General features: G+C 46.1%; 1 protein-coding gene across 1 annotated transcript in view; it reads right to left on the bottom strand.

Moving 5' to 3' along the window:
• NR2C1 (nuclear receptor subfamily 2 group C member 1) overlaps positions 1-14517 on the bottom strand; it is a 72140-nt gene that overhangs the window by 30676 nt on the left and 26947 nt on the right. Inside the window, 1 exon segment of the mRNA XM_040344118.1 lies at positions 9682-9769. Within this exon segment, the coding sequence (XP_040200052.1) occupies positions 9682-9769 (88 nt within the window).

The following is a 14517-nucleotide window of genomic DNA, read 5'->3' as shown; positions in this document are numbered from 1 at the left end:
TGTAGGCTTCTTCCAATGCATGGCAATGTTCTTGCGGGCATAAAAAAGCAGTAGGCTGATCAATGTGCGTTTAGCAGAGGACTGTACTACATTCTCAACAATACCCAGGAGACACACCTCCATTGCTAATGGCAGCTGAACTGCCGCAATCTTATTGACCGTGTTCAGTATCTCTTCCCAGTACTGTTTTACTGCAGGGCATCGCCAAAAATGTGGGAGAAGTCACCTGGGGAGGCACTACATCTCCAACATTCCGGGGGATGAGCAGGGTTCATTTTGTGAAGTCTATACGGGGTGAAATAAGCTCTGTGGACAATCTTAAACTGCACTAATCTGTCACGGATGGAGACCAGAGCACGGAAGGGGAGATCCCACACATCGTCCCAGTCATCAGCATCCAACGTGGGAATATCGCTCTGCCACCTGGACCGCAGCCCATCCAGAGGAGGAAGAGACACAAAGATCAGGTAAGAGTACAGGCGCGAAGTAGGCTTCGCCTCACAGCAGAACCTAAGTGTTCTCTCCAACTCCGACTGGGCCACGATGCAGGACGACAGCGGGAACTGTGCCGCGAACGCATGCGCCACCTGGTGGTATCGGAAGAGATAGTGCGGGGGCAAATTAAATGTTGATGCAAGCTCTGCGAAAGGTATTAGTTTGTTTTGCGAGACGATGTGCGAAACCAATTTGATACCGCACCTCGCCCACGCAACGGGGTCTATAAGTTTATAGAAATGGGCTAGGGTTGGATTCCCCCAAATGGGGGCATTGGGAGAGACCTCAGTGGGTTTGCACTTCTCGATGGCCAGTCCCGTCTTCCACACCCGGATAGTGGTAAGCATGGAAGGGGTCAAGGGGTACGGCGCGCGGGGGCCACGGAACAGCAAAAACTGAAGGGCCTCCAGCGAACCGACCACTGAGGCCTCTAGGGCAGTAGGGGCCGCAGGGCAGTATTCCAACATAATGACCCCCAAACACACCTACAAGACGACGATGGCTTAATCTCGAGAGCCCTGAGAGAACTCAGTCAGGTTATAGCCAGTCCATTTATCCTAATCTTTGAAGACAGCATACCGACATGAATTGTACCAGCTGATTGGAAAAAAGCCAATGTGGTACCAGTATTCAAAAAAGGGCAGAAACAAATCCCTGGAAACTACAGGCCAGTCAGCTTAACATCAATAGTGGGTAAATTATTGGAGGAGATAAGGAACTATATCCAAAAATGTTAAAGAAAAAAAAAAAAACATCATTAGTAGTAAATCGGCATGGGTTTACGAAAGGTCGTTCTTGCCAGACCAATCTGCTAACATTCTACAAGGAAGTGAGGGCCAAATTCTCAAAAGAGATACGCAGACTTAACTGCTGTTCAGCCTGCGTATCTCTGTGCCTAACTTTGGAAACGATTCTCAAAAGGCTTTTTCCAAAGTTAGGCAGAAAATCCGGCATGTGTAAGACACTTACACGGTCAGATTTTAGGATGCAGTACCGCATCCGCCACTGGGGGCATTTCTCATTGAAATCCAGCTTTGCGTATGCAAATGAGGACTTAAGTAGATTTTCAAAGCATTTCAGCACTTTGATTTCTGCCTAAGTTCCGAATTTGCCGGCGCAAAATTAGGGCTGGGTTTACAATGTGGAAAGTTAGCCAAACCTTGTAAAGGCCCATTTCAGCGACGGCATTTGGTATGCATTCCTGAGGGAGAACTCCACGGCAATTTTTAAATTCAAAACCGGCATGGGTTCCCCCCCAGGAGCATACCAGGCCCTTAGGTCTGGTATGGGTTGTAAGGAGACCCCCCCACGCCGAAAAATTGACGTAGGGGGTCCCCCTACAATCCATACCAGACCCGTATCCAAAGCACGCTACCCGGCCGGCCAGGAATGGGAGTGGGGACGAGCGAGCGTCCCCCCCCCTCCTGAGCCGTGCCAGGCCGCATGCCCTCAACATGGGGGGGTTGGGTGCTCTGGGGCAGGGGGGCGCACTGCGGGCCCCCCCACCCCAGAGCACCCTGTCCCCATGTTGATGAGGACAGGACCTCTTCCCGACAACCCTTGCCATTGGTTGTCGGGGTCTGCGGGCGGAGGCTTATCGGAATCTGGGAGTCCCCTCAAATAAGGGGGCCCCCAGATACCGGCCCCCCACCCTAAGTGAATGGATATGGGGTACATCGTACCCCTATCCATTCACCTGGAGGCAAAAAGTAAAATGTAGTAAACACACAACACAAGGCTTTTTAAAATATTTTATTATTCTGCTCCGGAGGCCCCCCCTGTCTTCGTTATTAGCTCTATTTCCAGGGGGGGCTTCTTCTTCCGCTCTCCGGGGGTCTTCTCCGCTCTCCGGGGGGGCTTCTCCGGACTCCGGGGGGCTTCTTCCATCTTCTCCCCTCTTCCGCTCTTGACTCGGCGAACCCCGGTTCTTCTGCAGCTCTCCGGTGCCTTCTTCTTCAGCGCTGGCTGCCTGCTATGTTTGTGTGTTAGCTCGATTTCAAACAGGCAGCCGGCGCGGTCTTCTGTGGCGTCAGGGTCTTCTGGTCTTCTGTTCTTCCGATGTTGCCTCGTCGCCTGTTGTCGCTGTAATGATGGAAGCGCGCCTTGCAGCCCATTTATATAGGCATCACCGTCCCATCATGCTCCGGTAGGTACCCACGTGCACCCACCACGTGGGTACCTACCGGAGCATGATTGGACGGCGATGCCTATATAAATGGGATGCAAGGCGCGCTTCCATCATTACAGCGACAACAGGCGACGAGGCAACATCGGAAGAACAGAAGACCAGAAGACCCTGACGCCACAGAAGACCGCGCCGGCTGCCTGTTTGAAATCGAGCTAACACACAAACATAGCAGGCAGCCAGCGCTGAAGAAGAAGGCACCGGAGAGCTGCAGAAGAACCGGGGTTCGCCGAGTCAAGAGCGGAAGAGGGGAGAAGATGGAAGAAGCCCCCCGGAGTCCGGAGAAGCCCCCCCGGAGAGCGGAGAAGACCCCCGGAGAGCGGAAGAAGAAGCCCCCCCTGGAAATAGAGCTAATAACGAAGACAGGGGGGGCCTCCGGAGCAGAATAATAAAATATTTTAAAAAGCCTTGTGTTGTGTGTTTACTACATTTTACTTTTTGCCTCCAGGTGAATGGATAGGGGTACGATGTACCCCATATCCATTCACTTAGGGTGGGGGGCCGGTATCTGGGGGCCCCCTTATTTGAGGGGACTCCCAGATTCCGATAAGCCTCCGCCCGCAGACCCCGACAACCAATGGCAAGGGTTGTCGGGAAGAGGTCCTGTCCTCATCAACATGGGGACAGGGTGCTCTGGGGTGGGGGGGCCCGCAGTGCGCCCCCCTGCCCCAGAGCACCCAACCCCCCCATGTTGAGGGCATGCGGCCTGGCACGGCTCAGGAGGGGGGGGGGGACGCTCGCTCGTCCCCACTCCCATTCCTGGCCGGCCGGGTAGCGTGCTTTGGATACGGGTCTGGTATGGATTGTAGGGGGACCCCCTACGTCAATTTTTCGGCGTGGGGGGGTCTCCTTACAACCCATACCAGACCTAAGGGCCTGGTATGCTCCTGGGGGGGAACCCATGCCGGTTTTTTCTTTGAAAATTGGCATGGAGTTCACCCTCAGGAATGCATGCTGAGCGACGCTGTCATTTTTTTTTATAATTATTTGTTTTCCCGGCGCGTCTTTTTTTTTCACCCGTCGCAACTTTAGTGTCCCGTCGAAATTCTCAAAGCCGACCGGCGTTAATTACGTTCGCGCGCTGCACGTCGGGAAAATGACGTCACACGCATGCGCAGTACGGCCGGCGCGGGAGCGCGCCTCATTTAAATTTTAAACGCCCCCAGGAGAGGAGGACCGCCTTACGACGGCGGCACTTAAGTTACACTGCGTGTAATTTCTACCTAAGTGCTTTGACGATCAGGTACTTAGGTAGAAATTTTAAGTCAGTGTAACTTAACTGCTGAAATTTAAGTTACGCACAGTTTTTGAGAATTTGGCCCTGAGTTCCCATCTAGACAGGGGAAGGCCTGCAGATGTGGTGTATCTTGATTCTGCAAAACTATTTTATACAGTTCCCCATAAGCGCTTATTTTACAAGCTGAGGTCTGAGCGCATGGACCATAAGGTTTGTTCTTGGGTAAAAAGTGGTTACAGGGGCGTATCCAAAGGGTAGTGATAGATAACGTGTACTTAAAATGGTCTGGAGTGGTAAGTGGGATACCCCAAGGTTTTGTCTTGGGACCAATTCTATTAAATGATATAGGAGGATGAGATAAATGGCTCAATCTCAGTTTTTGCAGACAACACAAAAATAAGCAGGGCAATAACTTCACAGCAGGATATAGAAATTTTACAGAAAGACCTGAACAAATTAATGTAATGGGCAAATACATGGCAAATGAGGTTTAATGTGGAGAAATGTAAAGCAATGCACTTCGGGGCAAAAAACATAAATGCAAACTACTCACTAGGGGCAGAACAGCTGGGGCAATCATGGATGGAGAAAAATCTGGGGTTCCTAGTAGATGACAGACTGAGCAATAGCATACAGTGTGAAGCTGCAGCTACAAAGGCCGGGAGAATTTTAGCATGTATAAAAAAGGGGATATAATCCAGGGATAAAAGGATAATCCCGCCACACTATAAAACTCTGGTTAGGCAACATCTGGAATACTCTGTCCAGTTCTGGTCACCAGACCTCAGAAGGGATGTGCTGGAACTGGAGAGAGTCCAAAGAAGAGTAACTAAATGAATAAGGGGACTGGACGAACTCAATTATGAGGAACGACTACAAGCACTAAATTTATTCTCGCTGGAGAATAGATGCTTAAGAGGGGACATGCTAGCAATATACAAATACCTCAATGGTGATCCCAGCATAGGAAATAAACTATTCAATCTCAGAGAAGCATTCCTACCTTAAGCTGCGCAGGGGTTCTTTCACTGTCGGGGCAATAAGGATGTGGAACTCTCTTCCACAATTGGTGGTGCCGGCAGAGAGTATGGATATTTTTAAAAGACTCTTGGATGTGCATCTTAATGAACACAACATATAGGGATATTGGAAATAATCATAGACACTGACACAAGTAGACCTACACAGGTTGAACTGGAAGGACTACTCTTTATTCAACCTTACCTACTATGTACTGTAACTTTGTAAGTGTATTTGCATTTTTAAAGTCACATTTGAAAAAAAGTTTGTGATGTGTTCCCTTCACACAGCATATCTAAAATATCTTTTAAAAATATTTCTTACCTTTTAATTAATTTCTTTGCAGCAGGCCTTTGTCAGACTGCAACTACTCTGAACAATTTCAAAGTGAAAGTGGAGGGACAAGGTGGGTACAAACTAAAATTTCCCCTCATACACATCCAATGCAGAGCCCAATCCCCTGGATTTCTAACCAATTATTATGACATACAGTGTTCAAATCTAGTTTACAACAGATAATGAGATCTGCCAGCACATCATAGACAGGGTAATTATGGTAAACGTTACCCCCCATTAAAATTACATAGAAGGGAAAAACTTCAGCTTTGGAATTTTCAGAAAACAGCAGGTAAAAAGGCAAGCATCAACTTAATTTTTATGTTATGCTATGTCAATTGGAACATGTATGAGTTATCTTGATTTGGCTGCAGAAGTGGGAATACACTTTAAAGCGGTTCTAAACACAAAAGATTTTCTTAATGTAATGCATTGTCTCTATTGAGGTAAAAAATAACTTCCAATACCTGTTCCTCTCGCCCCCATTCCTAAACACTCACCAGGATCCTCTCACACTCCAGCACTGCCCTGGCTGCAACAATGTTGCTCTCTGATCCTTGATCTCACAGGAGACTCAGAGCAGCGGGAGCCATAAACTCCTGCTGCTGTCAGTCCAATCCTATGAGGAGGGATGGGAGGCGTGGCTGAGCTGCACTTTGTGTGTCTATGAATGCAGCCCGGGCACAGGAGCGCATCCATATGGAGCGCGAAGAAGGAGCTGACAGAGCCTGTAGGGCACTCCAGAAGAGGAGGTAAGGGGCAATATTGTAGGATATATATACTTTTAAGAACAAAAAAAAAAAAACTTTAATATTACTTTAAGGCCCCTTTCACATTGAGGCGTTTTTCATGCGGTACAGTGATAAAAATAGCGCTGCTATACCGCATGAAAAAATCATGCCCTGCAGGCTTCAATGCGAAAGCCTGAAGGCTTTCACACTGAAGCGGTGCGGTAGCAGGACCGCTCCAAAAGTCCTGCTAGCAGCATCTTTGGAGCGGTATAGGAGCGGGGTGTTTACCGCGCCTTCCCATTGAAATCAATGACAAACCGCGGTAATACGCGGGCGGTATTAACCCTTTTTCGTCCGCTAGCGGGGGTTAAAATCTCACCGCTAGCGCCCGAAAATCGCGGTAAATACGATGGTATTTACGACAACTAGCGCGACTATACCGTCACCGCGGCTCCACAGCCCAATGTGAAAGCAGCCTAAGATAGATATGGGATCACAAAGTTTTTTTTTGTGATATAGTGTAACAATATATAAATTGGAGTTTATCTTCTTAATGAGTAGTGACATCAGATGTTAATGTTATCGCACTTCTCAAAGTGAATATTTTTATTTTGGAAAGTAAATATTCACTTTGATTAGTAAATAGGGTGAAGGAAATAAGGAAAAAAAAAAGGAAAAATGGGGAAAAGAAAAGTAGAATTTTTGCTTGCACCTGACTGTATTATTGAAGTGAACATTGTTTCACCTTATTCAATAAGCTAAGTGAATATACATGTTGCCAAGTAAACAGGGTTTAAAAAAACGCTGCTTTTACAGGCATTTGACTTTTTTTCAGTCTTTAAAGCGGGAGTTCACCCATTTAAAAAAAAAAAAAAATCTCCCCTTAGCTTCCTGCTCGTTCGGTCTAGGGGAATCGGCTATTTATATTAAAATATGTGCAGTACTTACCCGTTTTCGAGCTGCATCTTCTTCCGTCGCTTCCGGGTATGGGTCTTCGGGAGCGGGCGTTCCTTCTTGATTGACATTCTTCCGAGAGGCTTCCGACGGTCGCATCCATCGCGTCACTCGTAGCCGAAAGAAGCCGAACGTCGGTGCGGCTCTATACTGCGCCTGCGCACCGACGTTCGGCTTCTTTCGGAAAATCGTGACGCGATGGATGCGACCGTCGGAAGCCTCTCGGAAACCTGTCAATCAAGAAGGAACGCCCATTCCCGAAGCCCATACCCGGAAGCGACGGAGAGGATGCGTCTCGTAAACGGGTAAGTACTGCACATATTTTAAAATAAAATAGCCGATTCCCCTAGTAATAACGAGCAGGAATCTAAGGGGGAAAAGTGCCCTCTAAGGGTGAACCCCCGCTTTAACCACTTCCTATCCACCTTCCGTACTTATGCTGCGGCAAGGTGGCTCTATTGGGGGGGCCACTGAGGGGGCACGTGCATTCCGCCGCGATCATGCACTGATTGACCACCTGCAATTGATCCCCGCAGAGACAGAACGACGGTCTGCTGATGTAAACAAGCAGACCGCCGTGCTGTCAGGCATGGACACTTTGATCCAGTGTTCCTGCTAATCAGGAACACAGAAAAGAGTGTCCATGCAGTGAGCCCATCACTCCACACAGTTAGAAACACACTGAGGGAACACTGTTAACGCTTTGATTGCCCCTGATGTTAACCCCCTTCACTGCCAGTGTCATTTATACCGTGTCAGTGTATACTTTTATAATGTCACTGGTTCACAAAAAAGAAACAATAACTTTTGCGCAAACCAATCAATATACGCTTATTGGGAATTTGTTTTACCAAAAATATGTAGCAGAATACATATTGGCCTAAATTGATGAAGAAATTAGATTTTTTTTTTTTATTGGATATGTTTTATAGCAGAAAGAAAGAAAAAAAAAGTCTTAAACTGACGTTTTCTGTTTATAGCACAAAAAATAACAACAGAGATGATCAAACACCACAAAAAGAAAACTCTATTTGTGGGGGAAAAAAAAGGACATACATTTTTTTGGGGTATAGCGTTGCACGACCGCGCAACTGTCAGTTAAAGTAATGCAGTGCCGTATCGCAAAAAATGGCCTGATCATTAAGGGGGTAAAACCTTCCAGGGCTGAAGTGGTTAAAAGCATCTCCACGTTAGCCTATGTGTCCATGCACACATAGGCATTTACAGACATCTGAGAAGAGGTGCATTTTACAAGCTGAAAAAAAAAAAAAAAACCCAATCAGTGCGTTCAGGAGAGGAGCTGAAAAGCAGAACAAAGTCCAGATGCGTCTAGGCCAGGGCTGTGGAGTCGGAGTCGGAGTCGAAGTCGGGGGAAATTTTGGGTACCTGGAGTCGGAGTCGGCAAACAATGCACCGACTCCGACTCCTACTAAATTTAGATTGGAATAAAAAAATAAAAAAAAGCAAGTTTAAATGTCCCAATTCACAAAAAGTTATAATTAATGACTTCTCTACTGTAAGAATAAAGACCAATGCATGCAGTGCCTCACGTAACCGCAAAACGAACACGTTAAGTGACCGTGAAGAAGCATGCTTTTCATGTGCTTCACTATATGGCACGCAACGCACAATTAGGAGCTGCAATACTTATACTTTCCATAGTGTTGTGTTCTGCTTTTACAGGGAACGCATGTTAGAGAACCAGTAAGTGTCCAAATAAAAAAATTCCAACAGGAGTTTTATAAAGCACTAAAAGAAGTTGAAAAGTATGATCGCTCATCAAAACTTACTGTTGAAGAAGCCATCCTTGTTTATCCAGAGATCGTTAGTGATGTGGCCAGAATAGTTACTGCAATGCCACCCACCCAAGTCAGTGTCGAAAGATTATTTTCAGCCCTAAAAATAATAAAGTCTGACTTAAGAGCCTCTATGAAAGAGGATCTGGCAGAGGCAATTCTCTTCCTTAGAACTCTACATTGAATTGATTTGCATTTGCTAAGCCTAGAACTACATTTCAAGATTAATATAAACCATTTCTAGGTTCTGCAGATTTTGTTTTTGGTTCATTATAGATAAGCTTTGTTTTTGTTCTAAAACAACCAAATAATGTGGTTTGTATTTTTGAACTGGTAAAGATCCTGTTCCTGATGTTTATGCCTGCTGCTACTATCCAGCCACTTGATTGTTTTCATTGTGTTTGTCTTTTGCTTAAACTGTGCAATACAGTAGACTGTTGGCTTCCCAGCCAGTAGTCCTGTGGTAGGTTGCGTTTCTTTCCCTCAAGGAATGTATAAAATACATTTGCATATTAATACAGAGGAGTCGGAGTCGGGGAGTCGGAAGTACATAAAACTGAGGAGTCAGAGTCGGAACATTTATCTACCGACTCCACAGCCCTGGTCTAGGCATTAATGGATTCCATTGGCCAGAATGTTACACTGGAATATATTAACGCTCAAATGCCTGGCGCGACTAAAAGCGAGTTCAATATGAGCTCTTTTTTTTTTTACATCTTTTCTACTGCCAGGAGCAGTGTGCCTGAGCCCTTAATGTTATTTTGGAAGAACTGACTTAGTGTTATTGAGCATTCCCATACAAGACAGAATATATGTCTGGTGTAAGCTTTATTTTACAGACAGGACATGACATGACTAATGTGGGTTTCTCCCATATGTCTCTCTAGTTTCATGCGCTTTGTGATATTTTGGAGAAGATAAGCTTACCTTGTCATGTGTAAAAAGGACAGGTTCAGTTTTAATTGAAGAAGGCTGTAAATTAACCAAGACTCCGGGGTCTAACAAACCACTGGACCTGCAAAGAAAAAAGGCACACTTTTTTTCAGTATATTTTATATATATATATATATATATATATATATATATATATATATATATATATATACACATACACACACACAAATGACATTCTTGTTACACACACGCCACAAGCTGCCTTTCGGCTTTCCTCAGCTTTCTTAGGCCTCATGCACATGGGAGTAAAACACCTCAACATTTTTTACTGATCTCAACACAGGTGCATTTTGTCTATTGAAAAATGCACACAGCTGCGTTAAGATCACCAATATAGCACAGTACTGAGTACAGAGCTGTAAAATAAAACTAGAAAATGTTAAGTTAGAGTGCAACAATTTACACACATGTATTGCAACACTGGAAATTAGAAGAGGATGAAGACTTTTACGCATGTACACGTTTACACAAGGTATTTACGGAACATTTTACTCAGGATCTTTCTGTCAACCAGATCCTGAGTATGAGGCTGGGTTCACACTGATACAACACGTCATCCTACTTTGCTCTGCGACATCAGTCCTTCATTGGTCCTACATCCATTCAACTTTCATGAACAGGATACTACTTTGATCCGACTTTGTGATAGTCTGACTTGTTCTTTGACCAATCAAAACAATCCCAGTGTGAGATAAATTATTTTTACTGCTGCTGTAATCACATGTCGGATGTCACAAGTCGGATGGTAAGGACAAGGATCCTACTTTGATCCGACTTCAATGATATTCAATGGGCTGAAGTAGGATCAAAGTCGGACCAAAGTAGTGCAGGGGGCATTTTCAAAGTCGGACCGACTTGTGTCGGACCAGTTAAGACGGCTCTCATAGGGAAACATTCATTTTCACATGTCTTACGTCATGAACTCCTAATGTCGGAGCGTTTGTCGGACAAGTGTGAACCCAGGCTAAACATCAGTAAATGATTACGTCTGTGAGCTGCTGGCCTAATGAAAGCAATCTTGCAGCTGTACACCTGCCGGATCCCTTTCTGTAACCCTCACAGTGTGCCCCCCCCCCCCCCCAGCGGAAGAGGGACATGGAAACAGGTGAGACATCAGAGGCCTAAAAGAGAACATGTCTTAACCACTTGTTGATTGGCCGCCAGTCGATTGACGGCGACAGAATGGTACTCCAGCACAAAACGCTGTATCTGTACGGCAGGAGCTTTAATGATATAGGGCGCGCACCCGCAGAGTGACACAATAGTTTTTATGCATTGGCAGCCAGCTATTCGTGATTTCTCCTGAGAAGGAGAGAACGGAGATCTGTCAATGGAAACAGACAGATCTCCGTTCTGTCAAGGGTGAGGAGAGTGATCTGTTGTTCCTAATGCTTAGGAACAATGATCTGTTTCCTTACCCAGGCAGTCCCATCCCCCCAGTTAGAATTACTCCCTAGGTAACACAATTTATCCCTTCCCTGCTGATTACATTTATACAGTAGACAGTGGCTATTTATAGCTCTAACGCTGTATAAATGTCAATAGTCCCAAAATAGTGTCAAAAGTGTCCAATCTGTCCGCCCCTAATGTCACAGTCCTGATAAAAATCCATTACTAGGAAAAAATAAAACGATAATAAAAATGCCATAAATCTATCCCCTATTTTGTAGACGCTATAACTTTTGGGAAAACCAATCAATATATGCTTATTGTGATTTTTTTTACTAAAAATATGAAGAACAATATAAATCAGCCTAAACTGAGGAAGAAATTTGTTTTTTATATATATTTTTGGGGGATATTTACTATAGCAAAATGTAAAAAAATAAATAGATTTTTTTCAAAATAGTCTGTATTTTTTTGTTTATAGCGCAAAAAAATAAAACCGCAGAGGTGATCAAATACCACCAAAAGAAAGCTCTATTTGTGGGAAAAATGGACATCAATTTTGTTTGGGTACAGCGTCACATGACCGCGCAACTGTCAGGTAAAGCTAGGCAGTGCCGTATCGCGAAAATTGGCCCGGTCAGGAAGAGGGTAAATTCTTCCGGGGCTTAGACCCCTTTCACACTGGGGCGCTTTGCAGGCACAAGAACGCTAAAAAAAGCGCCTTCAAAGCGCCCTGAAACAGCCGCTGCTGTCTCTCCAGTGTGAAAGCCCCGAGGGCTTTCACACTGGATCGGTGCACTAGCAGGGCGGTAAAAAAAAGTCATGCTAGCTGCATCTTTAGAGTGATATGTATACCGCTCCTGACCATTGAAATCAATGGGCACCGTGGCCATACCGCCGGCAAAGCACCTCTGCAGAGGCGTTTTGCGGGCTGATAGAGGGGGTAAAAGCGGGCGCTAGCGGCCGAATGGCGTTTCAAAATTGACGGTAAAGCGCAGCTAAAAATAGCGGTGCTTTACCGCCGACACGTCCACTGCCCCAGTGTTAAAGGGGCCTTACTCATGGTTATCTCTAAACCGATGACCAGCAAGGGCCTTTACCACTTGAAGACCAAGCCTTTTCTGGCACTTTTTGTTTACAAGTTTAAATCAGTATTTTTTTGCTCGAAAATTACTTAGAACGCCCAAACATTATATATTTTTTTTAGCAGAGACCCTAGGGAATAAAATGGGGATAATTGCAATTTTTTATGTCACACAGTATTTGTGCAGCAGTTTTTCAAATGCATTTTTTTTGGAAATAAAACTATTTTAATACATAAAAACCCACAATATATACACCAATTTTTTTGTACGATATGAAAGCTGTTATGCCGAGTTAATAGCTACCCAACATGTCACGCTTTAAAATTGAGCATGCTTATGGCATGGCGGCAAACTACGGTACTTAAAAATCTCTATAGGTGACGTTTTAAACGTCTTTACAGGTTATCCGTTTAGAGTTACAGAGCAGGTCTAGGGATAGAATTATTTCTCTCGCTACAAAGTTTACGGTGATACCTCACGTGTGGTGCAAATATCATTTACATATGTGTGAGTGACTTACGTATACAAAGGAATGGTAGTGCTTTAATTGGAAAAAACATTTTTGCAGGACAAGGACAAAGCTTGTCCCAACGTGACAGAATTTCCTTCTGTAGCACCCGGGTGTGGAATTGGGCATACGGAACTGCCCCGAAAGGCCACCATCAGACCCAGAACCCTCATGCAGAATCGAAGAGATGACCACTTCTGGGTCGACAACTGCTGCACCGCAGATTGCAGTGTCTGAAGTTTCTCTGTTGGGAGAAAAACTCTCGCCTCCGCGGAATCCAGGACTAACCCCAGGTATTCCAGTCGCTGAGACGGAACCAATACTGACTTCTGGATATTCAGAAGCCAGCCGAACTCTGAGAGTCTGACACGTGATAGACACGTCCTCTTCAAACTCTAAGCTTGAGGAAGCTCTCAGGAGAAGGTCGTCCAGATATCCCACAATAGCGATCCCGCGCTGCCTCAGCAGAGCTAGGATCAGGGCGAGCACCTTGGTGAAAACCCGTGGTGCCGAGGCCAGGCTAAACGGGAGGGCCACAAATTGAAAATGGTCCTCCCCGATCGCAAAGTGCAGAAACCTCTGGTGCATTGTGCATATGGGAACATGTAGGTATGCATCCATGATATTCAAGGATGACATACAGTCCCCCTGATGGAGCGCTGCCACTACCGAGCGAATCGGCTCCATCCTGAATTTTTGCACTTTAACAAAACAATTGAGGGCCTTGAGGTCCAGGATTGGACGGACCCCTTTCTTCTTGGGAATTACAAACAGATTGGAGTAAAACCCCTGAAACCGTTCCATCGAGGTAACCGGCACAATCACTCCCCTGACCAGAAGATCCTGGACAGCCCCTGACAGATCCTTCCGGCGATCCCAAGGAGGTTGGAAGGAAAAAATCTGTTTGGCGGACAAGAGTGAAACTATCTTGTACCCCGAGGAAACTACTTCGCAAACCCAACGGTCGGAAAGAAGAGACCTCCACCCAGTCGCGAATTCGCAAAGCCGGCCCCCCACCCGAGACACGGGCGGGGGCAGACCTTCATGCAGAAGCAGGTTTGTCCACAGGCTTGTTAGGCTTGCGGTACCAGGTGCGCTTCTGCCCTGCAGCGGGGGTCTTAGCACCATAAAAACTTTTTCCTGCCGCACTGGGCGGGCGGAAAAAAAACGCTTGGGGGTAGTAAAGGAGGGCCCTTGCTTACAGGGAGGCTCCTTGCCCTTCCCAGACTGTGGTAGCAGTGTGCTCTTACCACCTGTGGCATCCTTTATGATGTCATCCAGGGACGCCCCAAAAAGCTGTTCACCCTTAAAGGGTAAATCCACCAAGTCCTTCTTTGAGGACTGGTCCGCAGACCAACACTTCAGCCACACAAAGCGACGTAGTGCCACCACGTAGGCGGAGGCCCTGGAGAGCAAAGGGAGCGTATCCAGGGCCGACTTACAGACAAACTTCAGACCCTGAACCAACTGTTCAGCCAGGTCCACACAGGTCTTACTGCCGAACCCACAACTGTGAACATGGAGCGGGCCACAGCCTCCACTCCCCTGTCTGCGGGGTCCTTAAAGGCGGGAGCCCCTTCCACAGGCAACGTGGTGGCTTTGCTCAATCTGGACACGGGGGGGTCCACTGACGGAGGAGAGACCAACTTTTTTTTAAAAGTCCTCCTCAAAGGGATAACGGGTCGCAAAGTACTTTGGTACAGCAACTTTCTGCGGCATATCCCATTCCTTGCACAACAATTTGTCCAGATATGGAACACAAGGAAACACTTTTGCGGTGCGGGGTGGCTTGCGGAACCCAAAATGGACCAGCACAGTCGATGCCTC

Source organism: Rana temporaria, chromosome 3 (genome assembly GCF_905171775.1).
Source record: "Rana temporaria chromosome 3, aRanTem1.1, whole genome shotgun sequence".
NCBI lineage: Eukaryota > Metazoa > Chordata > Amphibia > Anura > Ranidae > Rana > Rana temporaria.
Note: the sequence above shows the minus strand (reverse complement) of the source record. Positions and strands in the feature narration are given on the sequence as shown.